Source organism: Malaclemys terrapin, chromosome 7 (assembly GCF_027887155.1).
Source record: "Malaclemys terrapin pileata isolate rMalTer1 chromosome 7, rMalTer1.hap1, whole genome shotgun sequence".
NCBI classification, from domain to species: domain Eukaryota; kingdom Metazoa; phylum Chordata; order Testudines; family Emydidae; genus Malaclemys; species Malaclemys terrapin.
In genome coordinates, this window is record NC_071511.1 from 110347878 (window position 1) to 110373272 (window position 25395).

General features: G+C 36.6%; 1 protein-coding gene across 1 annotated transcript in view; it reads right to left on the bottom strand.

Annotated features, from left to right (window-relative positions):
- Window positions 1-375: 375 nt before the first annotated feature.
- Window positions 376-25395, bottom strand: part of WDR11 (WD repeat domain 11) — a 67330-nt gene continuing 42310 nt past the window's right edge. Inside the window, exons 16-29 of the mRNA XM_054034314.1 lie at window positions 25219-25366; window positions 19648-19754; window positions 18155-18269; window positions 16693-16864; window positions 14494-14602; window positions 11915-11977; window positions 10540-10605; window positions 9360-9531; window positions 8872-8967; window positions 7358-7523; window positions 6312-6409; window positions 4525-4670; window positions 3984-4066; window positions 376-2840 (exon numbers count right to left, since the gene is read on the bottom strand). Of these exons, the coding sequence (XP_053890289.1) occupies window positions 2686-2840; window positions 3984-4066; window positions 4525-4670; window positions 6312-6409; window positions 7358-7523; window positions 8872-8967; window positions 9360-9531; window positions 10540-10605; window positions 11915-11977; window positions 14494-14602; window positions 16693-16864; window positions 18155-18269; window positions 19648-19754; window positions 25219-25366 (1696 nt within the window). The 3' untranslated portion in view covers window positions 376-2685. The remainder of the gene's footprint in view (window positions 2841-3983; window positions 4067-4524; window positions 4671-6311; window positions 6410-7357; window positions 7524-8871; window positions 8968-9359; window positions 9532-10539; window positions 10606-11914; window positions 11978-14493; window positions 14603-16692; window positions 16865-18154; window positions 18270-19647; window positions 19755-25218; window positions 25367-25395) is intronic.

Genomic DNA, 25395 nt, shown 5'->3' on the forward strand with positions numbered 1-25395 from the left:
AATACACGTCTTTCCCCTAACTTCTTTCCATGCTTTTAAGGTTTTGAGTGAATGGGGCTGTGTCCGACTGTAATTTTAACTGACAATAAATTTAGGCTTTTTTTTTTTTCTTTTTGCTAATAAAAGAGTAAGTTTATGAATAACCAATCAAAAGTAAAATTTTCAGCCATAATGTGACTAATATGCATGAAGCTGAACTTTATTTTCCCTCACCAAAACTAGTCCTGATCAGTAATCCACCTTGGATGGCTTTATAATAAAATAAAAATAAAATAAAATAATAATAAGGAAAAAGAAAATGAAAAAGGAGAGACAGTCGGCATTTGGCCAAGTATAGTGATTGCAATATTTTTGAATTAAATCAAACACAACACAGTGGTTTTCAGAGTATTTTTTAATTACATTCTGTGACTGTGTTCGTATCCAAATGGATTTTAGGAATGATTTTTACACTGTCCATAATTTGTGCATAAAGATAACAGAAAACAGATAACATTGTGCAAGATGTACAACCTTCAGACTTAAAAATGAAGCACGTAGAAACACATCCAGCAGGAGGAAGGCCTTTTCAATAAGTTTTTTTCTTTATAACATGAAATCACAGATTTAAAACTGTACACTAAAGCATATGCAGAATTTTTTCAGACTTACTGAGAAAGGCCTATGGGGATTTGTCTAAGGACAGATTCTGCTACGCTTACTAACACTGAAAAGAACATGAGTAATTTTGGATATACTCAGTGTAAGTAAATGTGCCAGAATTTAGTCCTTAGTAGTTACATTAACTTTTATTCAACTACAAGTTAGGCAAAATAAATGCTTAAGGCAAATTTTGTTGTATATATTTTTCGAAGCTAACATAATTATATGTACTTTGTTTATAATACACTAAAGGAATGTACATTATGGTATGTGGAACATGTGGCAGGAAGAAATCAGATACATTATAGTTAAAACATTCAGTTTCCTGTTTATAGAAATGAAACTCAGATTTTCTATTTGTATAAAACCCACGATGTATTGAAATTTTATCATAAATGCCACTTAGGCTTACGGTTAAAAACATTTCTGGAGTTAGAGATGTAAACAAATATGGAGATATATGGAGAAATTTTATGTTCTGTTACTTTTAGTGTGTAACGCAAGTCAAAACAAGTCAAAACAACAGCTGAGCTACCACTTTGAAGATTTAAGTGATATGCTTCTTTACAATATCGTATATATTAAATTAGTTAGCGACAGTAACTTAATTTTAAGTGATTTTTAAAAGTAGCGGTTCCTTAGCTGACATAGTTTCAGTATCCTTTACCTTCATTTTGTGAGTGCAATGTCACAATTCAGGCAAATCATATTTCAGCAGACATTCCTTTCTTGTAAAATGTTTCTTAATCAATGCAATCATAAAATAGATGCGTCTGCCACAAGCAACAGTAATGCAAAGAACACGATCAAACAAGCAGCTAGGATGCTATGGAAACTACCCAATGCTTAGGCTCAAATACTTTTAGTACTTGAAGTACTTATAAATACTTATTAATTGTATGGCCGGCACAGCAATCAGGAGCAGAGATGCTTCCAGAGGCATCATCTGTTACATAAGTCCTGTCAACCAGGCCAGCCCTCCTCACAGTAAGGTAGGGAATGACATACTGAAGTCTATACTTTGTTATTTTGTAAAATGCTTTCTCTACCAACTGATGATGGCAGCACATTCAACAGCTAACTATGCCACAATAGCTCCTGAACCGGGGAGGGGGTGCAAGAGCAAACGTGTTAGCAGCCCTTTCACCTAGTGATCTTGAATGCTGTGGAAAGATCCTGCCCTACAGCTTGTGTGGTAGGATCTTTTGATCTTAAGAAGTGAACAGTACAGTGCAGCGCAGCGCAGCATTTAGTCGTTAAGGCATGGAGGAGGTTCACATTTAAAATAATATGGAATGGAATGTCTTTAAAATTATAACCACACTAATACGCTGAAGAAAACACTTTTTGATGGGTTTTGAAAAGTTAAAAAGGAGAAATTTGAAAGTACTTTTTAAGGATTTCTTGTACTTAAAGCTTTCAAAGGTAATAGTCACAGCTAACTTCAAGAATGTCAAAACACGCTGGACTTAGCCAAAATAATTATGGGGCTTGAGCAAAACATATGGCTTTCATGGTGACATGCATGTTTTTGTGATCTACATTTATTCCTTAACTAATTTTTCTTATTAATGTACAGAATCCATAATATATGCATATAAACTCACCTATGATGAATTCCAAATGTCTATAAAGGTCTCTTAAAAAAGTAAAAGTAGCCCTCCCTCAAACTTAACAAATCTTTTAGCAAATTTTGGAACCTTGATCTCTATGCCTAGGATCAAAAAGTTAAAAGCATTTCCAGTTGTATGATTTTTCAGATGTTTCTATGCCTCTTCTCAGAAGTGAGGATAATTTAAAAAAAAATCTGAGATAACTTAAAACTAAGCTCTGTCTTAACTAGTTATTATCATTGTCTCCACATATATCTCTTTTTAAAAGTCTTGTCCAAATGAAACATCCTATATCTATATGATCCCTAATGTAATGGTCCAAGAGAGAGGATATTTTCATACAATGGAATCAATCTCATTAACCTTGGAAATGTGACTAACAAATACCCCATCTGATGGAAATCTTATATTTTTATGACAAATGAAGTTGTCACTCTTCAGTCACTTCCTCTTTAGGTTGTTTAAGCTCATTCAATAAATCTTTACCAGCTGCTCCTGCTTTTGAAGCAAACAGAATAGCACCCTGCTTAAAACCCAATGTCTTCAAGCTTCTGGCATAATCCGCAAATACCACGTGGATTAGTTTATGTAAATGGTGGTTAAGGAAAACAGAAGTGAGAGATAATGGAGAAGGCTCAGAACCAGGCTTCTCTTATACCCACCCATGTCTAAGCAGAAAATGCTGAACACTACTGTTAATCACTTGTTCGCTTCTGGAACAAGATATCAAGTGTCATCTAAAAGCAACCTCTTAAGCACAAATTATGGCAAAAATCCTAATGCAAATGATTTTACAAATAGCTGCTCGGCACCATTATTTCAGATCATCTAATGGCAGCAACAAATTAAATACAGCAAAATTTTGATGAGGGTCTATGGAAATTAATTTGAACACCCAGATACAACAATACAAATTTAATATCTTATCTTGACATATATTAGTTTTCTAATGGTACAAAGATCCCATTTTTAGCAAACAGACTGCAAGATATTGGCAATAAAATAAGCTGGGATGATCTATAGGACTCACTTGTGACTTTGTCAGGTGGGAGCACCCAGGTCATCCCAAAATTCATGTAAATAAAAATCTTTATAATGGTTACAATTTTCAAGATTCAACACATTAGTAGAAGTGCACACTGGACGAAACAAGTTCTCGGGTGGCTTTTTTATTGTTAAGCTTTCATCTCACACTACACTTCGATCTTTAACTTATATAATTCTTACAAGATCAAAACTGATGATCTTTTTAGTAAAGAAAAAAATATATTCTTGCTAGCACACACTGCAGGGGAGTGTGCCAAAAGACCTGAAATTTAACGTACATCGCGGTGTACAATTTTTAAAAAGATAACTGCCTCATTAACCTAGCTATGTGCCCAGCAGTAACCAGCAATTTAGCCCAAGTTCCATCAGCATCAACATTCTGCCATCTGCTCCCTTCTCCACTCCCAAATTTAAAGGTGTGAATTTAGGTAGTAGCATGCACAGGTTTGCTCTTATTCTTGCTCCCTTGTTTGTTTCCCAATGCCACTGATTTAACAGACTACATGAAGAGGCTGGTATTGTGATTTGGGCGTATATTTTCTCTCCACTCATTTCCTTATTCTGTTGTTCCTTCAAGAAGTGCAGTACACACCCTGGGGGAAATAATTACTAGGAGTTTCTTTTCCTGTACAGACTAGGTAATTTTATATATATACACACCATATGTCTTTAGGAAAAGGATATTTGTATCTTCATTAACTTCAATTGTGCCATACTTCAAACACACCTCAACAAATAAGGCAGCTCTATCAAAATACCTCATGCTGTTGAAAAGAAAAAACAAACAAACTTGTTAGGACAGGAAGATGTAAAAGTTCTTCATACCATTTTGATCTGGCTTACATAACTCTGTAATTCAAGAGTATTCAATGAGTTGATCTTTGAGGCTGAAGTTTTGAAAGGACAAGATTCAATTTACTAGCTCTGAGTAACAGCTATTATAAAATGTTAGCACTCATTTAGATGCTGGCACCTTTAAAAGCTGCTGAAAAATTTAAAATGCCAGCATTTCCCCTTGAAATTACAGAAAAAGCATCAGTACAAGCACATAGACAAGGATGACATGCTGTTGAGGTAATTGTCAACTAAAGAAAACAGAATGAATTGTTCAAAAACTGAATTAAACATAAGAAGTTCACAGAAAAAAACATATTTCTTGATCATACGTTCAGCTGACAATTTTGGACAAAGCAGTGTAGAGAATGTGCTCATTCAGCCCTACCTGTGCAGCATCTCTGCAACTCTTGTAAAACATCCTAGTGATAAGAGGACAAGGATGGCCTTGGATTTCTGGTTGACTTGGGGAGAGCAAAGGTGATCAACCCAACGTTTCAAGACATCACCACACTCCTCTGAATTCAAACGAACCTTTGGGAGATAAAGAAGACTCAAGTCTGAAGGCACAAATTGCTATATAACTAAAGAAAACATTTCTGTGACAAGCCACGTACAAGTTTACTTCAAGATTTTATTTGATTATAACTTCATTACAACTCAGCAGATTCTTACTCAGAGTTTATCTCAAGTTACCACTTCCAAAGTCCCAAATGCACTGGTCCCTAGAATGATGATGAGGAAAATGAGAAACACAAAAAAGTTCTCAGATCACTTAAACCTTGACATAGGAAATCAGGCTTGCTTGCTTGCTATGCATTCCACTACACGTACTCCTGACGGTATGCAGAAGTCTTCCAGGGGGTACATCAACTCATCTAGATATTTGCCTAGTTTTACAATAGGCTACATAAAGAGCACTAGCAAAGTCAGTACCAACTAAAATTTCATATGACTTGTTTATACGCTCTAAATACTGTACACTGAAATGTAAGTACAATATTTATATTCCAATCGATTTATTTTATAATTACATGGTAAAACTAACAAAGTAAGCAATTTTTCAGTAATAGTGTGCTGTGACACTTTTGTATTTTTATATCTAATTTTGTAAGCAAGTAGTTTTTCAGTGAGCTGAATCTTGGGGGTACGCAAGATAAATCACCCTCCTGAAAGGGGTACAGTAGTCCAGAAAGGCTGAGACCCACTGCACTAACAAGCTTTGCTGCAATCAAAAGTGTCAAGGAATTAAATACAATGGGAGAAATCTCAACTTCTCCTAAAGATCTAAAAAACCAAAACAGGCAAATAAAAATGGGACTCAAATCTTTGGAAAAATCTATATTGCCCCTCTCCCTTACCTCTTCCAGTGAAATAGCTAAACAGATTGAAATTTTTATTACTTTAGGATAGACACCCGTGAAAGTGAAATATAGCATCTTTTTATTATTTTAATTTTTTTCCAGACATTAAAATAAATCACATAAGGGATATACATTTTTACAAAAGAAAAATGTAGATAACAATCAGAGCAGATTATTAAAATGTCTTTGACAAATCTTTGGTCACAAACTAGAAAAAAGGGAATTTTGACCATTGTTAGTCCCCAATCCTATAATCTGATCCATGCAGGTGGGCCTCTGTGACTCCCTATGGGAGAAGGTGTCTGCCTGCAATGATCCAGTTGCAGGGTTGGGACATTATAGCTTAATGCATTGGAAAGAACTTTTCTCATTGATATGTTTCTGAATTGATACTGTAAATTCTTCAAGTCTGAAGGACCTCGAAATCCACACTAATCTCTATAAATATACGTTTTGAGGAAGGCTTTTTATGTTCAAAGTTTAATTTATACTTATTTTATTTCCAATGTTCTGCAAACTGTTAAGGTAAAGAAAATGTCTTTTACGACTAAATGAAAGACATAGGATATCTTTTGCATTTTTAGTTACAGGTGGCATTTTTGACTGGGTCATGGGGAAAAAATGTAGACCGTAACCAATTAATAGAATATCAATGAAACAAAGTCATCAGTGTATTTTTGTTGCAAGCTAACTGAATCATTGACAGTATATAAACAAAACCAAATGCCACTGCAGTTTAAAATAAGCCACAAATTGATGCAGGGCTTCTTTGTACTATCTGGGTAATAATCTGGATTGAGCAATTACATACTTTTGCAAGCCATGCTGCACGGTTCCATTCTCCGTAGGTTTGCAAATAACGACACGCATCAGCAGCTTTATCTATTAGACTGAGCAACTGCACTCCCTCTGGAAAATAAAAGTAGATTACCTAAAACTTGACTCTCAGCTAAGGTAAAAAAAAATAGTTGCTATTTAAATGCAACAGATCCTCCTAGAAAGGATCCCTTGCTGCCTTTTGGAATACAGGAGCTCCACAAAGTCCCTAGTTCTAACATCCACCTCTTCATGCATTCTAGAGCTTTGGAGCTCTGAAAGTTATCCAGGACACCATCTCCCTTTGCCTTACATGACATCTGCAGAGCTTAGAAATGCTCCACAAGGTCCTAACCTCTCCTCTGCTTCTCTTTGCCTCAAACAGACATGCTAAGGAGATTATTGGACCACGTAGACTTAATCAGTGTCACAGAATTATACCAAACAACAAGCCCGATTTCTGCAAATCATCCTTTAACTTTTTTTTTCAAAAAGTAGCCTAGGCCCTAAAAAAAATATTAACAAAATAGAGTAATACGCTTAAGAAATATCTAATCATCTATAAACATAAGTAGTTCCACCACATGACTTCAGAAATTCCAGTCAGTCACCTTACAACAAGCATTTATTACATTAGGTAGAAAAAACATGAAGATATAGTTCTAAGAGCCTATTTATATATTAATGGGTTTGAAACAAACTGAAATATAAAAGGACTTTCATTTCCAACCTGTGTGTTTTAATTTTATCCAATAAATATGCTGTTTTCATTAGGAATGCAGCAGCCTTCTTTGGTATTAGCAATAAATTGCAAACAGGCTCATTTCCATGGTTTGTAATAAAAAATAGACCGACTTGTTCAGCCTTCTTATCAAGTACTTACAATTATGTCTAATGCTTTTTGTACATCTGCAAACCCTATAAAACAAGCATCCTATATATGGTTTACTGTAAAAAGAGGCTTTTTGTCTACCTGTATTAATTTCCATAATAATTATCAGTATTAATTGCTTACAAACAAAAGGAAAACACATATTTTACCTGCTAGCTTTCCATTTGCTATCATATTGGTTGCTACCAGTTTAATGGTGCTTTGAGAAGGACCTGATGAAGTGACGGTAGTGACCAAACATGCCTTGAGTGAATCACAGTAGTAATGCGGGTTTTCTGCACTTGTCTCTAATAATAGTTGTACTGCTCTGTCAGTCTGGTGAGAAAAAATAAAATTACATCATCTTAAAAATCCCACACTTTTGTTTGGATGTTTTAACCTTTTAAAAACAAACAAACAAACAAACAAACAAACAACTACTAACAGTTATAGTAACAGAGATAAGAGGAAAAAAAATCTATTTTTTCAAGTTTGTTTACTAACTGACTACGGTCCCAATTCAAGAATGCACCTTATTTTATTCAGGACACCACTTAAGCACACATGATCTGAATAGGGATACGGTTAAAGCACATGCTTAAGTGCTTTCCAGAAAGAGGGCCTACATAGCGGAATCAGTAAATTGAGTATGCAATTTTCCCTGTTTGTGTAGTCTTTCACAGCAAGAGAGGAAAGAAAAGCAACTTAAAAAGTAGGAGTGAAATAAGATTGTATAAGCAAAGAAACTGTTCAGAGGATGGTACCTGCAATAACCTAGCATAATTTTTTAAAAAAATCACTATATTTAAAGTTGATAAGTTAACGAATTATGGAGAAATATGAAAGGCATTATATATACTTAGTAAAATCTGATTTTAGGCTGCACTGGTTGTGTTGGTATATTATCTCTTTATTCATGTCAAATCTTTTAGATCTGACAGGAGTCACTGATGCCACTATGTCGTCTTGGAAACTTGCATACCAATACTAGCAGTTTTTCCCTGCAAATACTAAGCTATCTGAGCAGCTTGATTATTTTCTTTCAGAGAACTCAAAGGTAGTATCTGTTTGGTCATCTGACTGAAGAAAGACCCATGTGGAGTTCCAAAAGAAGGATGTCTGTTGAGGTGCTTTTCATATTTAGGTTTCAGAGTAGCAGCCGTGTTAGTCTGTATCTGCAAAAAGAACAGGAGTACTTGTGGCACCTTAGAGACTAACAACTTTATTAGAGCATAAGCTTTCGTGGACTACAGCCCACTTCTTCGGATGCATACAGAGTGGAATAAATATTGAGGAGATATATATACACACATACAGAGAGCATAAACAGGTGGGAGTTGACAACAATATATATCTCCTCAATATTTATTCCACTCTGTATGCATCCGAAGAAGTGGGCTGTAGTCCACGAAAGCTTATGCTCTAATAAAGTTGTTAGTCTCCAAGGTGCCACAAGTACTCCTGTTCTTTTTTCATATTTAGTTGACACTTAACTCTGTTTCCAGTCGAACAACATACCCAACTGTCTAGCCGAGACTGGGTCTTGGCTGTAGGCTAGCTTGAAGAAACTCGGCCCAGATAAGACAGATATAATGTTGTATGGATAGAGGAAGTATTGAAAAAAAACACACAAAACCCACAGAAACAGGTAAGGACATTCCAAACAAACAAGCCACTCACAAACCTGCCCCAAGAGAAGAAGTTGGTCAGCACATTTCCTGGTGTGGTCATAGGTTGATCTTTTAACCTCCTGTAGATGTACTCTTTCAAGCTGAAATTTCTGCAGAGAAAAATTAAAATGATTACAAATCTGAGAATAAACTAACTAATATATGAAAATGAACTTTTTCCATAATATAAATTGGAAACACCTGCAAAATTACGTGAGCTTAAAAATATATATAAATGTGAAGTACATATGAATGATCTTATAAGACTATGATAAAAAGCCCAGCCTTTAAATAGTACTGAATGCTTTAAATTCACAATAACAAACACACTGAGTTAAGGGTAAAACTCCATTATTAAAACACAGTCATGCACCTTTTACTTTGAAATAAAAGTGAGGCACTTATATGTAGGAGCTTTAAAATCAAAAGGGAAGAAATGCTCTTCATTTTGTTGATTTAGTCACATACCTACTAAATACTATTTATAAACAGTTTTCAATACCTGGAAGTAGGAATTTTCACACAGTATGTCATAGCATATATCCAATGGGTTGATTAATTTTTCTTGCAGACTATCTGTAGTTTTTGCAGTTAGTGCTTTTTCCTGAGAGAAACTGTGCAAATAATGGGAAGCAACACTCCAAAAATGCAGTTCTGATTCATCCCCATAGAGTCTGAGAAGTCAAAAATCAAAATGAAGCAAACCCTACCATTATACATTGTAGCTACAACATGAGACTAGTTTAAATTCCCAAACCCCCAATACAATCACTTGTAGCCATAATACTGATTCATTGTAGATTCCCCCTCCCCCGGCCCCAACATACTACTAGCAATTGTTCTGTATTTTAAAATAATTTCTTTATTCAGAGAATAAGGTACATGCTTTTTGGAATCACAAATATTGTGGGTTACCAATAAGACTTCTTATATATGACATCACAATGATCTCTTTTGAAATATGTTTGACAAACTAGGAAGTAGCAAGTTGGAGGAACGACTTTTACAAGGTTAGCTAAGGCTCAGTCAATCTCTCCACAAACTAGTTTAGCAAATCTATCTGCATAATCTATCCTTAACTTAATTTTCTGGATTGCTTTATGCTTCACCATTAAGACACCTTTTCAACTTTAGGGGGAAAAAATCAATCATAAAAGCTTGGAAGTGACTAAAAAATGCAGAACATGTTAAAAATTGTTATGATTTGGGCAGAGTAATAACATGACAACGGTCACGGAATTAAAAAAGAGCCCCACTTTCTCTTTTTCTTTGCTTTACATATGGGCCTACATCTTAGGTTATAAGCTCTTTGGGAGAGAGATTGGACTCTATATTCTAGTAAAGTACTGAATACACTTTTGGGCATTGTACGAGTAACTACTACTATTTCAATGTAGGCATGGTAGTTTCTTACACCTTTCTAAAATGCAATTCTGTTCAACCACATTAAAGGAGTCTTTTCATTGTAATATAAAACTCAGTGCAAATACAAATAATTCACTAAGATAGTAACTTAGACCCCATCCTTGAAATACATACACATTCTTAACTTTATGTATATCATTAGTGTCATTAATTTTAATAATACTACATACATGCTTAAAGTTAAGCACATTTGTAAGTGCTGACAGGGTCAGGATTATTTAGAAAAAACCTTTTGACTTTATCTGAATCTCTGTTACCTTGCAACCAGTAAACATCTCTGCAATAGAGTAAATTCAGGATCAAGAACAAGTTTCTTGATGTCACTGCAAAAACAGAAAGTCATATCTGATCTATAATATGCTGGGTAAGATTTTTAAAAAACAAGTACTATACATTACATCTAGGAATTAAAGTTTAAAAACGAAAAGAAGCCTTTTATATCTTCTTGTCAGACAAGGAAAGTAGAAGTTTATTTCATGCTGGCCTGACCAAAGGCCTCTATCAAATAATATTTAATCACGGCAATAGAAACTATACAAGTTTAAGTATGCCTAAACCTTTACAGGAGCAATTCTCTGTTTATGAGTTTTAATAGTTAAAATCAGTCTGTCAAGAATGCCTTCTGACTTGCATGTATTGTAATACATGTGAACTACCAGAAGAGTACACCTGAAGCCGTCTCTTTGAGCTCTGGTCAAGTGAAAAATTCTTTTAGCTTGCAGTTCTATATATTAAAAAATTAAATTAACAATCACGTCATAATTATGTAAATATAATCTGAATGGTGTCACTGGACAACAAATATATGTATTATAAATCTATGAATTCGGGTTTTGCATGCATTTTTCTACATACAGAAGAAAATTCGCTTTTTTTTTGCGTGTAGGGGAGGAAAGGGGAAGTGCTTCCAGTTTCTTCACTGCAAAGACTGCCTTAATAGTTTAAATGAACGTACTGCCATCTGTTGGCTATGCAACCAGGGAGACTGATGAAATATCACCAGAAGTATGAACTTCACCCATGAAGAGTAACTTATCTTGAAAGGGTAGGATTTTCAAAAGTGCCAATGCGATATTTTTCTGGTCAGGGTTTAAAATTCTGAATAATGTTTCGAATTATATATATATATTTTTAAATAGGCTGCACCCACTTGGTCCAGGCAGCACTCTGAGGAGCAGACATGTTGAGAAACATTTGCCAATAAACTGTGAATGCCATTTGAATTTAAATGCTGAATATTCCTGGGCCTCCTGCTGGCAGCCACCATCGTCTGTGGCATCAACCATGTGACAACCCAAATGTCTCAAATTAGACATGAGTTTCATCCCACTTTAATGTTTAATACAGTAAATTATTCTGTGAAGTCAATATTAAACAATTTATTTTAAGAAAGATTTCCGATTTGGGAAGAATGCTACCGTTCGCTTTTCATTAGACAAAGCAGGTCATGAAGTAAGTTAAATTTCATTTATTGTAACAAGTACTTATCTTTAAACACAGTAAAATGTTTTAATATAAAAATAAAGTTATTCCAGACTGGCTGCTAAATGAAAAACCAATCCTTACAACTTTTTCTGCTGCAATCTCAGTCAAAGCAGTATTTTGTTAAAACATTAATAAAATGGTTCTTACTTGGACAATGAATTCAGCTGTTTTTGAAGCAGATTTTTAATATTGTCATGCTCTGGATAATCACTGCAAAGAAAACATTTGATTTAACAGGAATATATATTCTAAGAATTTTATATTTCCTCATAACTAAATTGGCAATATTATCTGAAGTGGCAGAAGAGTGATGGCTATGTACAACACAAAGCATGGAGGAAACAAACTTAATGTTCTCATGTCCTTAATAAAAAAACAGTTTAGACAGAAAATCATTGGACAGCATTTACCAGTTCCCAAGTACTAATCATGGCTAATCTTCACTCCTGCTCACTCTCATTACTCCCACAGCTTTGTTACTGTCTCCCTTCTCTTCGCATTTCCTTCTTATCCACTCACCTTTAGGTCTCCCCCTTTTTCATGTTGCCGGCCCATTCCTAATCCTCAATCCCACTTGTCTCACAAGTTCTTTTCTTATCTCCACTTTTTTTCTCTATTGCTTACTCCTGCTTATTTTCAGCAATAATAAATCCAATCTTGACCATCCTCTTAATCTTACCCTTTATGCCCAAATGTCACCATGGCTTTCCTACACTGGTCCCTCACTCATCAATCTCATCCCCATTTCAACTACAGTAGAACCTCAGAGTTACGAACACCAGAGAGACAAACTGACCAGTCAATCACACACCTCATTTGGAATCGGAAGTACGCAATCAGGCAGCAGACACAGGGGGGGAAAAAGCAAATGCCGTACAGTACAGTGTTAAATGTAAACTACAAAAAATATAAAGGGCAAGTTAAAAAAAGACTTGACAAGGTAAGGAAATTGTTTCTGTGCTTGTTTAATTTAAATTAGGATGGTTAAAAGCAGCATTTTTCTCTGCATAGTAAAGTTTCAAAGTTGTATTAAGTCAATGTTCAGTTGTAAATTTCTGAAAGAACCACCATGTTTTGTTAATAACTCTGAACAACCTCCATTCCAGAGGTGTTCAGAACTCTGAGGTTCTACTGTATTCTAGAATGCCAGCTTTCATAAAAAAAACCATCCACAATCTCTTCATCTCTCACTCCCTTCCATCTCCTTGAACTCACAGAAACCCAGATTTCCCCTTACAACACAGTAGCCTTAATTTTCAAAAGTGGTTCATGATATTGGGTGCCCTACTTTTTAGGTGCCCAACTTGAGAAACCCGAAAGTGGCCTAGCTTTCAGAGAGTGGGTGCTCAGTACTTCTGAAAACCACTCCCCTTTAAGGAGTCTCCAGTTAGGCACCCAAAAATAGAGGCCCTCAAAATCACTACCCACTTTGGAAACTGTAGGCCAACATGTTTGCAGCTGTTCTTTCTTATGGCAGTCTTTCCTTCTCTCACATCCTGCAAACTGAGGGCTTGCCCACACAAACACTTAGTTGGCAGCAAGCTGGTGTGTGACTCTACCCCATACTGGCCTGCTGTACAATAAATGTCTGTGTTGACCCTGCTGCTGTGCACTAAAAATTCCCAAGTGAGCTTTAATGTACTCTGTTTCAAAGTAGCCTACATCAAAGCATACATGGAATTTTTAGAGCACGGCAGCACAGTCCACATGGACACTTAGAGCACGGCATGCTAGTGAAAGGTACAGTCACACTCCAGCTAGCCATGAACTAAGTGTCCATGTAGACAAGCCCTGAGATGGCTCCCAAAGGTTGCAGTGGAAGTGTCTATCTTCTCTTCTCTTGCTGTTTGCAGCCCCTTCCTCTTTCTCACTCCATTTCCATTTTTGATCAATACCCCATTCAACTCCCTATTCCCTTCCTTTCAAAGCTGAAATCTGCTCCCCAACGGACTCACTGCTCTCCATCTCATCACAAACCGTCATGCTTCTCTTTGGGGAGTTCAACTTTCACGATGGTGTCCTGCATAGCCCCTTTACCTTCCACCTCCTTACCATCTCATTGACTTATGTACTTTACATTTCATTTGCATTAAGGCCATATTAATAATATATATCATGCAAATAAGATTGCCTATACTGACCATATCATTTTGCACATTGATTATCTTCTTAGATTGTAAACTCTTTAGGGCAAGGAGTGAATCTTCCTATGGTCTGTACGTTGCCCTGAACAATCCTCATGGGGTCTAAGCTATTGAACTATAAATAATAAATGTCACATCCTGATAAGGTGCTCCATTCTGATAGGAATCTGCACCACTAAAGAGGAAACATGATCATTAGTATAGGTGAAGGGACACTTGGAATTACTCTCTAGTGGCCACCTCTAACTTTGAAATCACCAGCTTTTAGAATGAAAACATATTTCTGGTTTTTGATACAATATGTTGCATGAGTTTCTAATTCTGACTACAGACAGTTGCTATCGTCTTAAAAACTTAGGGTCTGTTTTCAAAGATGAAGGTAGGTGGTGCCACTTGAAATAAAACAAATCTATGACCTCACATCCCTCTTGGTTGATGAGAGCGAAGTACTGCCCCTCCATTCCGACTGCTCCTCAAGTGCTGAAGTTCACCCATTTAACAACCTTCTCCCAAATAATACATAGGAGATCTGCATGTGATAATAGTTAAAAGTTTGAACAGAAAATGAAAACAAAGCCTTACATGTGTAAAATATCTAGAGTACATTTATCATTCCATGGCTGATGCAGCAAGAAGGCTTTTAAAGCTAATGAGGCCCTTGGTACTAGGAGATAAGGGCACCACACAGGCTCTGAAATAGAAGAAAGGCAGAGAGGAGGGAAATGAGTCATAGTCAAGATCTGTGAGTAGCTAACCTCTAATGACATAGCATTTAAAAACTATAAAATGTATTGGTAGCTGCCTGTGCCAGAAGATAAAATATTAGATGTTGGGCCAGATTGTAATCCCAGATGTACAGCATGGATCATTGCACATGAAAGTCTGCCATTACACATGAGCAAAAAGATTTTCTAGGACATACAGTTAATCACTATACATTTACAATCAGAACCTGGTCTCCTCTGTCTTTGGCTTTTAGTTTAGTTAAAATCTGGTTGCAGATGAATTTGCAAAGTAAAAGTGAAATTTGAGTTAAGCAGAGATGTATGTGGCGGAATGATTCTATAAAGCAGATGTGAAAAAAATTCACGCAAGAAATGCCAGAATGCCTCATCCTTACACATCACAATTACTATGGACTCCAGTGAAACTGAGTCTTTGTCACAGCATTCAGGAATATCTGCAGTGAAAACAGGAAGCATCAATATGGTTTTATAGGGAGGGAATTAAACTAAACGTATATCGATACTGAATGCCTCAAAACTCTGGTCAGTAGAGATACTTGTGCCTAACTATTGTCATAATGAATCAGATTGGTGGTCCATCTAGTATGATATCTAGTCTCTGACACCAATAAGATGCTCCAGAGGAAGGGGTTAGATTCCCTGTCCTAGAAAATTATTGAATTATCTGCTCCTACGGGAAGTTTCCTTCTAACCTCCACCTGTTAGTGGTTGGCTTAAACACAAAACTATGATGACTTTTATTTCTTATATTTTCTATCTTATCTCATGTAACCTGTGAGTATTTTCATTATTGCTATAAATGTCTAATCCTTTTTTGAATCACAGTAAATTCTTGGACTCAGTGATACCTTGTCCTTTAAGCACCACAGGTTAATGACATAAATATGCATTTACACAGTTTAATTTTCAGGTCTCAAAAGATAATTTATGGTAACTAAACTATCCTTCAATGATGCTGATCGCACTGTTACTTGTCTTTCGTCAAAACTATAGCCTTCATAATAGGAAAAAACAATCCATTTTTATTGTAGACAAAGTTAGCAAAGTACTGTATATTAAATCAGAATATGTATCAAACACAGCATCAAATGATGATACCTTTACGCTCACAAATAGTCCCAATGATTTTAATGGGACTGACCCACAATTTGAAAAATCTGGATCATCTTCAACTCACGATTTAATGTATTAACCATTTTAGCTGCACAGTTTACCCCAAAGATGAAAGAATGTAAAAGCAATGTTTTGTAAGAACTTATGCTAGCTAAAAACATTGTAAAAAGTCAGATAAGGCTGTCACAAATTGACGCGCTTCTACAATTTCATGGAAACATCCACTTTGGCCATTGTCAATAACTAGGATTCAAATTCTGGAAATATACAGCAGTATAACAAAAGCAATTTTTCATGTATCACAAACATGACTAAAACTCATGCTGTGTATGTGAATGACTGTTCTGATGCAAAGAATTTATGCATATTTATGCAGATAAAACTAAAAAAAGCAAAACATGAGTTATTTAGAAATATCAAAAGCTGTATAACCTATTATAAAACTGATCCATTTTCCCAAAGTTTCTGGTGTTTGTGAGCTACTTCATCCTCTGGCTTAAACCAGTGGTCTCCAAAGTGGGGTTTGCGCACCCTAGGGGGTGCGCCAGAGGATCCTTGGGGGTGCGCGGCAGGAGGAGCTCTCTTTTTTGGGGGGAGGGGGGCGCTTCAGCAGTTCGGGCGTGAGTCCGAGCAGCGGTTTTTTTTTTTTTTTTTTGGCGCTTCAGCAATCCGGGCAGGAGTCCGAGCGGCTTTTTATTTTTATTTTTTGCTTCGGCGCAGCAGTGGGTGCATGCTCAAAAATTTTTTACTGATAGGGGTGCGCGATCAAAAAAGTTTGGAGACCACTGGCTTAGACTGATGTCAGTTTTAAACAGTAAAGACTATTTTGCACACCTTTTGAAATGAAATATACTATGGTCTGTAGCAAAAGGGAAACAATTCAAAGCACATGAGCATTAGGTGCTGTTGAGATCTCTCAGACCTGTTAATACTTGTTCATCCATTCTAAAACATGTTGACTTCAGAGTTGTCTCTAGAACTCTGATGCACCCATCATCTGATGCCAAGATCACTTTGTCTGAGGTACAGCAATCCACATCCAGTATTCGGAAGTTGACATTTCTTCCACTTCTTAAACTGCTTACCATCTGCACCTTGAAATATTAAGACATTTTTGCTTTTAGTAATGCTGTTAATCACACTAGTCAAAATTGTGTGTTGTGTCTCCCAGAGGCGTTTCACAGAACTCGCAAGATAGGTGGAGCTGGAAGGGCTAAGGTGGCATCTTTGCACCCTCCTGATCCTGGAATGCTCTGGGGGCTGGAAGGGCCGCGGTATAATTTAGAGAGCTCTGAGGGCCAGCCCAGGTTAGAGTAGGCTGCCCTATGGGCCACGGCACTCTCTGCAGTGCTGCATTCTGAGGCCCTTTTCTGATACATGCACCCTGTCCCCGCTTGGGAAAGGGTCTTTAGAGAGCAGCTTAATTCTGCAGTACCTGCATCAGATATAGTGCTTTTCAGACACCCTTTACACTGTTCCAGTATACTAGAGTGGCTTGCAGTGAAGCAGCAGCTCTGTGGCATGACACTGAAGACAATGATGCTCCACTACAGACATAAAACAGAGTTGGAGCATCATAGATAAGGAACAAATTCTAGAGACAGATCTAAGGAGATGTGGCTCTTGTAAGTTGTTTTCCTGGAGACTTTGACAGATTTTCAATTGGAAGTCAATGAGCATTTTAAGGCTTCTACCTAAAAAACCTTCTTTCATTCACAAAAGGAGGGAGTGAACAGCTGCAGGGAGAAATAACCAGTAGCACGGACATCATTCCTGGAGGAAAAGATTACAGATTCATAGCCTGCTCTGACTGTGGAATCAATGGAGTTCAAGTGTCTATGGACCTCTGGAGGGAGGAATACAACTCCAACTACATAAGATGAATCCCAGAATTTTTAAGAGCAATTTTCCCTAATACAGGTTTTTCTTGCAGGAGAGGAGAAGCAGGGCCAATGTTAATATCAAGTGTCTGGCCTTCTCATATCCTCTAATAAGTTAAAACCAAGCTCTGAAGATAAGACAACTTTACAATTCCATAAATGTAGATGTTCATTAAACTTTGATAAAGTTTTTGGAAGGGAGATTTTTCTCTTTCTAAGTCTGAGTTCAAAACAACATATACAACCCAAACTCACTGGAAGGGTGGTAAAATTGTATATTTCAATAGAGCGTCAGCTTTCATAGTGAAAGGCACTTCTCAACTGAAAACAGATTGAAAAAATTAAAAACTAAAAGTCCTTTGTGAAAAGCTGGGTAACTATTATACAGATGTCAGCAACAGATTAAGTATTATTTTAATCAGATTGCTTGGGCACCTGACCTTCTCTAATTCAAAGCAGCATATTTTGCACATGAGTGAATACTGATAAGAAATAGATGTGTACCTCTTTTGTGTCCCAAACTTCAGCTCCATCATTGTACATTGTTATCACTTTTTGATTTCCTTTCCCAGGGGCAAAGCGTATTTTTCTCACCCAGCTTCGGTGCGTGGGGATCCCCCTGGGGACAAAAGGGCAACAGGTTCAATTTCATTCTCAGGAACAGATATGTCATAAATTGTTAATATAAATTCTCCCTTAAGCATTTACACTTTGATCCTGTATAAATTTGTAGAACTAATCATCCAAAGCTATATAATTAGATTAGCAAAAAACCCACAAAATATCAAAAATTGACAGCGCTATAAAAAAAGTGGTTGTGGGAGGGGGAAAATATCAGAACATTTAATACTGTTAGTTATCAAAATTTATTATGAAATAATCTTGCTTGGATTAAACATAATGGGCAAGATCTCTGGTCGGTGTGAATCATCATCAGTTTCATTTAAGTCAGTGGAACTATACCAATTTACACCAGTGGGAACATTCTATATCACAGAACCAGAAATTAATGGTGAATTTGGTACAAGTGCTCATGACTTGATCACACTTATAATGTCCAGAGCAGTGATGCTGAAACCAATTATGAGCCAGATCAGCTGGGAAGAGAATTTAATCAGAAAAATGTGAATGATAATTGGGAATTGTCTAAGGAAACTTTACTAGATGCTCAAAAAGCCACAATCTCACACTGAGGAAGATCCAATAGCTAGATATTGAAGCGACACAAATACAGACTAGAAATAAGGTATAAATTTTAAAGAGTGAGGGTAAATAAACATAGGAGCAATTTACCAAGGGTCACGGTGGATTCTCCATCATTGGCCATTTTAAAATCAAGATTGAATGTTTTTCTAAAAGATATGCTCTAGGACAGTGGATCTCAAACTAGGGACGCTGCTTGTTCAGCAAAAGTCCCTGGCAGGCTGGGCCAGTTTGTTTACCGGCTGCGTCCGCAGGTTTGGCCAATCGCGGCTCCCACTGGCCGCAGTTTGCCGCTCCAGGCCAATGGGAGCTGCAGGAAGGGCGGCCAGCATGTCCCTCGGCCCGTGCCACTTCCTGCAGCCCCCATTGGCCTGGAGCGGCAAGCCACAGCCAGTGGGAGCCGCGATCAGCTGAACCTGCAGACGCGGCACGTAAACAAACCAGCCCGGCCCACCAGGGGCTTTCCCTGAACAAGTGCGGCCCTAGTTTGAGAACCACTGCTCTAGGAATTATTTTGGGGGAAGTTTTATGGACCGTGTTATACAGACAGACTAGATAATCACAATGGTACCTTCTGGCACAGGAGTTATAAATTTATTAACAGGGCCCAATATCTCTCTGGTTAATCACTCTCTGGTAGGACATGACTGAGAATTTTCTTTTTAAAAATACAATCTTGAAGAGTTCTCTCAGACAACACACAATCATCTACTGCAGAGAAAAATAAAGAATTAAAAATGTTTTACCTTTCCTTCATTTTATATGAATTAGTAAGATTTTATTCACACACATACCTGGATACTCTTGCTTTCAAATCCCAGAAGTTTAAGTTTCCATCAACATCTCCGAGAACCATCGTATCGCCTTTCCACGCAATACAAGTAATGCTACCCATGCTTCCCTGCAAGTATTTAAGAAGAAGAATGAAACTGTGTAATTAATAGTAGCATACATTGGCATAAACATATCAGTACTGATATTTCCTCATTTTCCACAATAGGTAAATCTAATGGGCCATATTCTTCTCTGTTACAACAAAGCAATGCAGTTGAATTTAATGGAGTTGTTCTGGGTCAGAGGACAGAATCTGCCACATCATATTTTTGAAGACTTTTTGTCCTGAATGAAGTGTTTTGTATTATCACCTTTGGGGTTTTAAAGCATGAAAAGCTTTTGTGTCCCTAAATGTATGTAAACCCCAAGTGACAGGACTCAATTATCAAACATTCACAGGACCAACAAACTATACTAGGATACAGAAATAAGAGGATTCCAAATTGATAGATAAATTTATCTGAGCCTTCATGTTTGATGCAGGAAAGTGGCTGCACTTCAAAGAAGCAAAAAATTGTTAAAAAGGTCACAAAAAGAAAGCTCTGACCCATTACAAATCTGTACACAACCCATGCCCTTTCTGTTCAATTCATGATTTGATGCCATTACAAAAGAAATTACAGCTGAACAAATGACTAACTTAAGAGAAACTCACACCAAGGTTAATTATTAGAATGCAACATTCAGTTTTTGAACACTGAAATAAAACATGAAATTTTAATCTAAAATGACAAAAGCTATAATTAGTCTGCACCTAGATATTAATATTTCTTGTTCTACAAATTAGTCTCAAGCTTTTTTTTTTTTTTTTTTTTTTTTCAGGTCACAATATAAAAACGGTGATTGAAACAAAGTGTTATGTGTAGCTCAGATAATGCATTTTCCAACCAATAATTCTGTTGTGCCCCAGAAGAAGGAAAAATGATGATCCAGTAGACAGGCCACCAGACTTGAACTCAGGAGACCTCAGTTCAATTCCTAGCTCAGTAAAGGCTTCTTGGGCAAATCACTTAATCTGCCTATGTCTCAGCTGGGAATCGCAGGGGTAATGTGAAGACAAAATTCATTAGTGACTGTGAGGTGCTCAGATTCTTTGGTCATGTGGTCCATGTTAGTACCTAGATAAATAGTTATGTTTTCCACAAATTTACTGATATAAAAACAATCCATCATATCAACATGAAAAGTGACATCCTCCAAACTTATGACTAAAAAGTGTCTGCAAACACTTTTTTCCTTGTTTGACAGGTTATAATGTATTATTTACCTGTAAAACTGTCTCTGAAGATAGAAACCTACAAAAAAATCCAAGATCTTGGGTCACTAAATCCATTGTCTGGCACAGACCGAGCCAATGCTTAAAGATTCCTGCCTCACTGTGGGTAGCAGCCATAAGCGAGAGACACACAGAGCTATGCGTAGTGTGTTATAGTCTCCAATGAGCCTTTTTCACTACAACCATAATAGAGTCAGGGAACCTACATTCTAATTTGATTGTTATAACCTTTGTAAAGTGAAAGTGAGTACTAACAGTCATTTAATCTTCTAAAATAGGGGTTGTCAAGCATTTTCATAATTTGGACTGCATCTTAAACTGTGTTATGGGCCCACATTCTTTCCTCTGACAATTATATGGAAAAGTAATTTTAGAAAAATATTTAAAATAGTTATAGCTTCTTTTAATAAAATGTAGAAGCTGAAAACAAGGAGATTCAGCACCATACATCCAGCCAACTCTGCAAGGGTTCCATTTACCACTGTCTGTCATGAACCATTGCTTAGGGTCACTATTCAAAAATGACGAAGAGCTGGCCAAAACCAAGACCGTGCATCAGAACTTTGGACTGTCTGAAACCCAAATTTTGTGGCTTTTGCACACCTCTAGAAATAAGTCAGGGATTTGTGTGTATTTGTGTGTACCTTTATCCCAATATTTAGTATTTGTTTTACTCCTAAACATTTAATCTGTTGAGAGGTATTAATTAAAAGAAAAATAATCCTCAAGAGACATCTGGTCTGGAATACTTTTATGTTACTGGATTATGCTGAACAAACTTTATAGACTTTCTAGTGAACTATTTTTCTCTTAAGCTAAAACTCAAAGTATATGAAGAACATCTACAAAATTGTTCTGTCCTAGTCAACTTGTAATGCTCAGATATATTTTAAAATTGTTGTTTAAGCTACCAGATATAAATATCATACAATATCTGTATGGTTATATGGGTAACTTTTGTATTGTTAAAGCTATATGCACACAGTATATATAAATTAAAAACGTATTTCAGTAGACCTCTGTCTTTAAAAAAGCTTTGGTTATGAACAGCAGGTAAACACTCACTACCTTTTTCCTAAATTCTGCAAATGTACTCTTGGAAATACATAATTTTTCATTAAATCCCAAGGGGGGAAAAAAAAATCACACAATAAAACAGCAATTTTTCCATTACTTGTTTTTTTCTCTCCCCTGTGCCCAAGTCTGCTCTAAATTATTTACTAACGCCATCAGAGACTGGATCCTTAATACCTGGTCTCTCAGTGTGAAAGCTGCCACTGTCTCTGAAAACAGACAACCTGTCACATGAAACAGAAGGATTTTTGCAATATTTTGACTGCTGGCCTAAACAAGGAGAATGATAATAAAATGAGTAACATTTAAGGAGGTTACTTAAATGTTTTTAAATGGAGAAATATTCGGGTTTCTAATGTTGCAACATGTGTATTTTTAAGAAGCAGTTTGAAGACAAACAGCTTTTTTAAATAGATAGGAGTATAAGTTCCTGCAGGGCAAGCTCCATTAACTGTTAACAAGGAAGACTTCATCTTTCAAGAGCAAACTGATTACTTTAGGGATCACAGGAGAGTGTGATCTTGGGTTTCAATCCCTTTCAGAGTATATATTACCAACTATACCATAAAAGTTTCTAGTAAGACTGACTACTAGCCACTGGGGGATAACCTGAGAATGTCACATGTCACTTATAGTTATGAGGGGTTATAGGGATCATTGGTTGAGCCACTAACTCACTGCATAACGATTGTACGTGAACTTTATTTTTTCTGTCCCATGAAGAAATAAGGGGGGAGAGGAGGGATAGCTCAGTGGTTTGAGCACTGGCCTGCTAAACCCAGGGTTGTGAGTTCAATCCTTGAGGTGGCCACTTAGGGATCTGGGGCAAAAATCAGTACTTGGTCCTGCTAGTGAAGGCAAGGGGCTGGACTCAATGACCTTTCGGGGTCCCTTCCAGTTCTATGAGATAGCTATATCTCCATATATTTTTTTATTATTATTTAAGAAAAAAATTAAGACTTGGCTATTGAACTGTAGGATATTATTCTGTACTCCTTACTAAGGCAAATTTGCATTCACTTCAGTAATAGGCCCTTAAGTAAGTAGAACTGCACATGCTATTAGCAAAAAGAGCAACCAAACAGAACATCTGCAGCTTAAAATATCTTAAGAATGAAAATAAAAATAAATGGAAATTCACTGCCACTACAGATCTCTGATTCAAATACATAACTATGACCAGTAACAACATTTTGTACTTAGGCATGCCACTATAAGCTAAATTCAATCAAGTCTTGCTTCAAAGTACAAGTTATAGCTCAAACATTTCCCCTATCCTAGATCCCATCACATGCATTTAACATGCAGCATTGCACAATTGTTTAGCAGTTTGTGATAGTGTTTTGGGCAAAAGGTTGACTTCACTTTCTTGTGAAGGAATAGTTACTGGCCACTACCAGAGGCACACTACCAGAACTGATCGATGAGTAATCTGATCTAGTGTTGCAAATCTTGTATTCCAGGGCTATGTACCGGTCCCCACTGAAAATGAGAAAACAGACTTAGACCCCAATCCCACAAACACTTACACAGGTGCTTAAATTTGTACATATGTGAATAGTTCCGCTGAGCAAAATAGGGCTGTTAATACACGTAAAGTTATTCATATGTGTGTTTGCAGAAACAAGCCTAACTATGTTCATATTAAATGTAATTAACCATTTAGTGAAACATTAAGGATGAATGGTTAAATCACAAGTCACACGGTGCACAAACTAAGGCTCCGACAGAAATATCAACCTGTTCATTTTGAACATCTTGTATATTTACCGGCATGCATCTTATGACAAATAACACATTGAAACAAAAAAACAGGAATACTACGTGTCTAAGTTAACTTTGCTGTTGGAATACAGAATCACAGTCAGGAAGTGTAAAAAATAACTATGCAACCTTTAATGCTGCATAATTTTTTTAAAAACCTTTATTTTCCTTGTGATTTTTAAAAGTCATAGAAAGATTTCTCATGCTTAAGAGTCAACATTTCAAAGTTGACAGATCATCACCCTGGTCAGGTCAGGGGAAAGTGTGCAATTATATCACAAAATGGGCAGGGCTTTATTAGGCTCAATTTAAAAAAATCCAGATGACCCAAGATGCCTAACACCCCCTACGTACATCCCACTCTATCCAAAAAACACAAATATTCCCAGAAATACTTTATAAATACAAACTATTTTAGAAGTGTCTCCACCCCCAAACGAAGCAAAGGCGCTAGTGCTCACTGAGGACCATGGTTACACCACATTTGAAATTTAATTTCAGCTGTTTCTGTTGTCTTGCCTGACCCCCATTTCCCCACAAAACAGTGGGATAAAGTATCTGCAAAATCAAAATATGTTAATTGGGGAAACTATGGAAATAGTTTTGCTAGGTATAGTAGTTGCTACCAGATGCCTACTATATGATCAACTTGGTTAATGTCTGGTCTCAACATACATAGGTGAAACTACTGTTTTCTTAAACCAAATAGGATAGTGTATACCTGTACAGAAATCTGAGATAAAGACAGACACAAAAAACATTCTACAGCTAGCATAAATGGAGGGTTTTCCTTTTTTCAAATGCTGTACACCGCTACCTCAATATGACATGACCCGATAGAACACAAATTCGGATATAACGCGGTAAACCAGTGCTCCGGGGGGGCGGGACTGCGCACTCTGGTGGATCAAAGCAAGTTCGATATAACGCGGTTTCACCTATAATGCGGTAAGATTTTTTGGCTCCCGAGGACAGCGTTCTATCGAGGTAGACGTGTATTTACTATTTCCATGAGGATTAAGACACCTTCAACATCTGCATACAGCTTCCCTCATTTACGTATTATTATGCAAAATAGAGACACAATGAACAAAAATCCTCCATTGTTCTTTCCAAGTAAATATAGTGATCACACATATAACAAACTAATGTGCTCTTGTAAATAAGAGCACTGTTTGAATATTTACATAAAATTATATATTCCTACAAAATTTTAAGTGTCCTTTTTTTAAAAACAGTAATTTTAGTTTAAGTTTTACAGCTTATATTTTTGGTTTCATGTTTCCAATTATTGATTTCTGGTAACTATTTGCCATTAAAATGCATGTCTATATTAATATTAATGGCATGCTATTTTCTGCAGCAGTAGCTATGAAAACAAATTACAGCATTGATGAGACAAAAATATTAAACTCACATCAGGCGGAATTCTTGCACCGTCTTTTACCAAATTTCCCTCCACTGAGAGATGATAAACCTGCCCATCGGTATCTGTAAACACAAAGTGCTCTCTGGCAGAAATGTTCTGACTCAGCTCAGATTTACTTTCGGCCTCCTGTAATAAGCTTTAAGAGAAAGATAATTAGACAAAGGT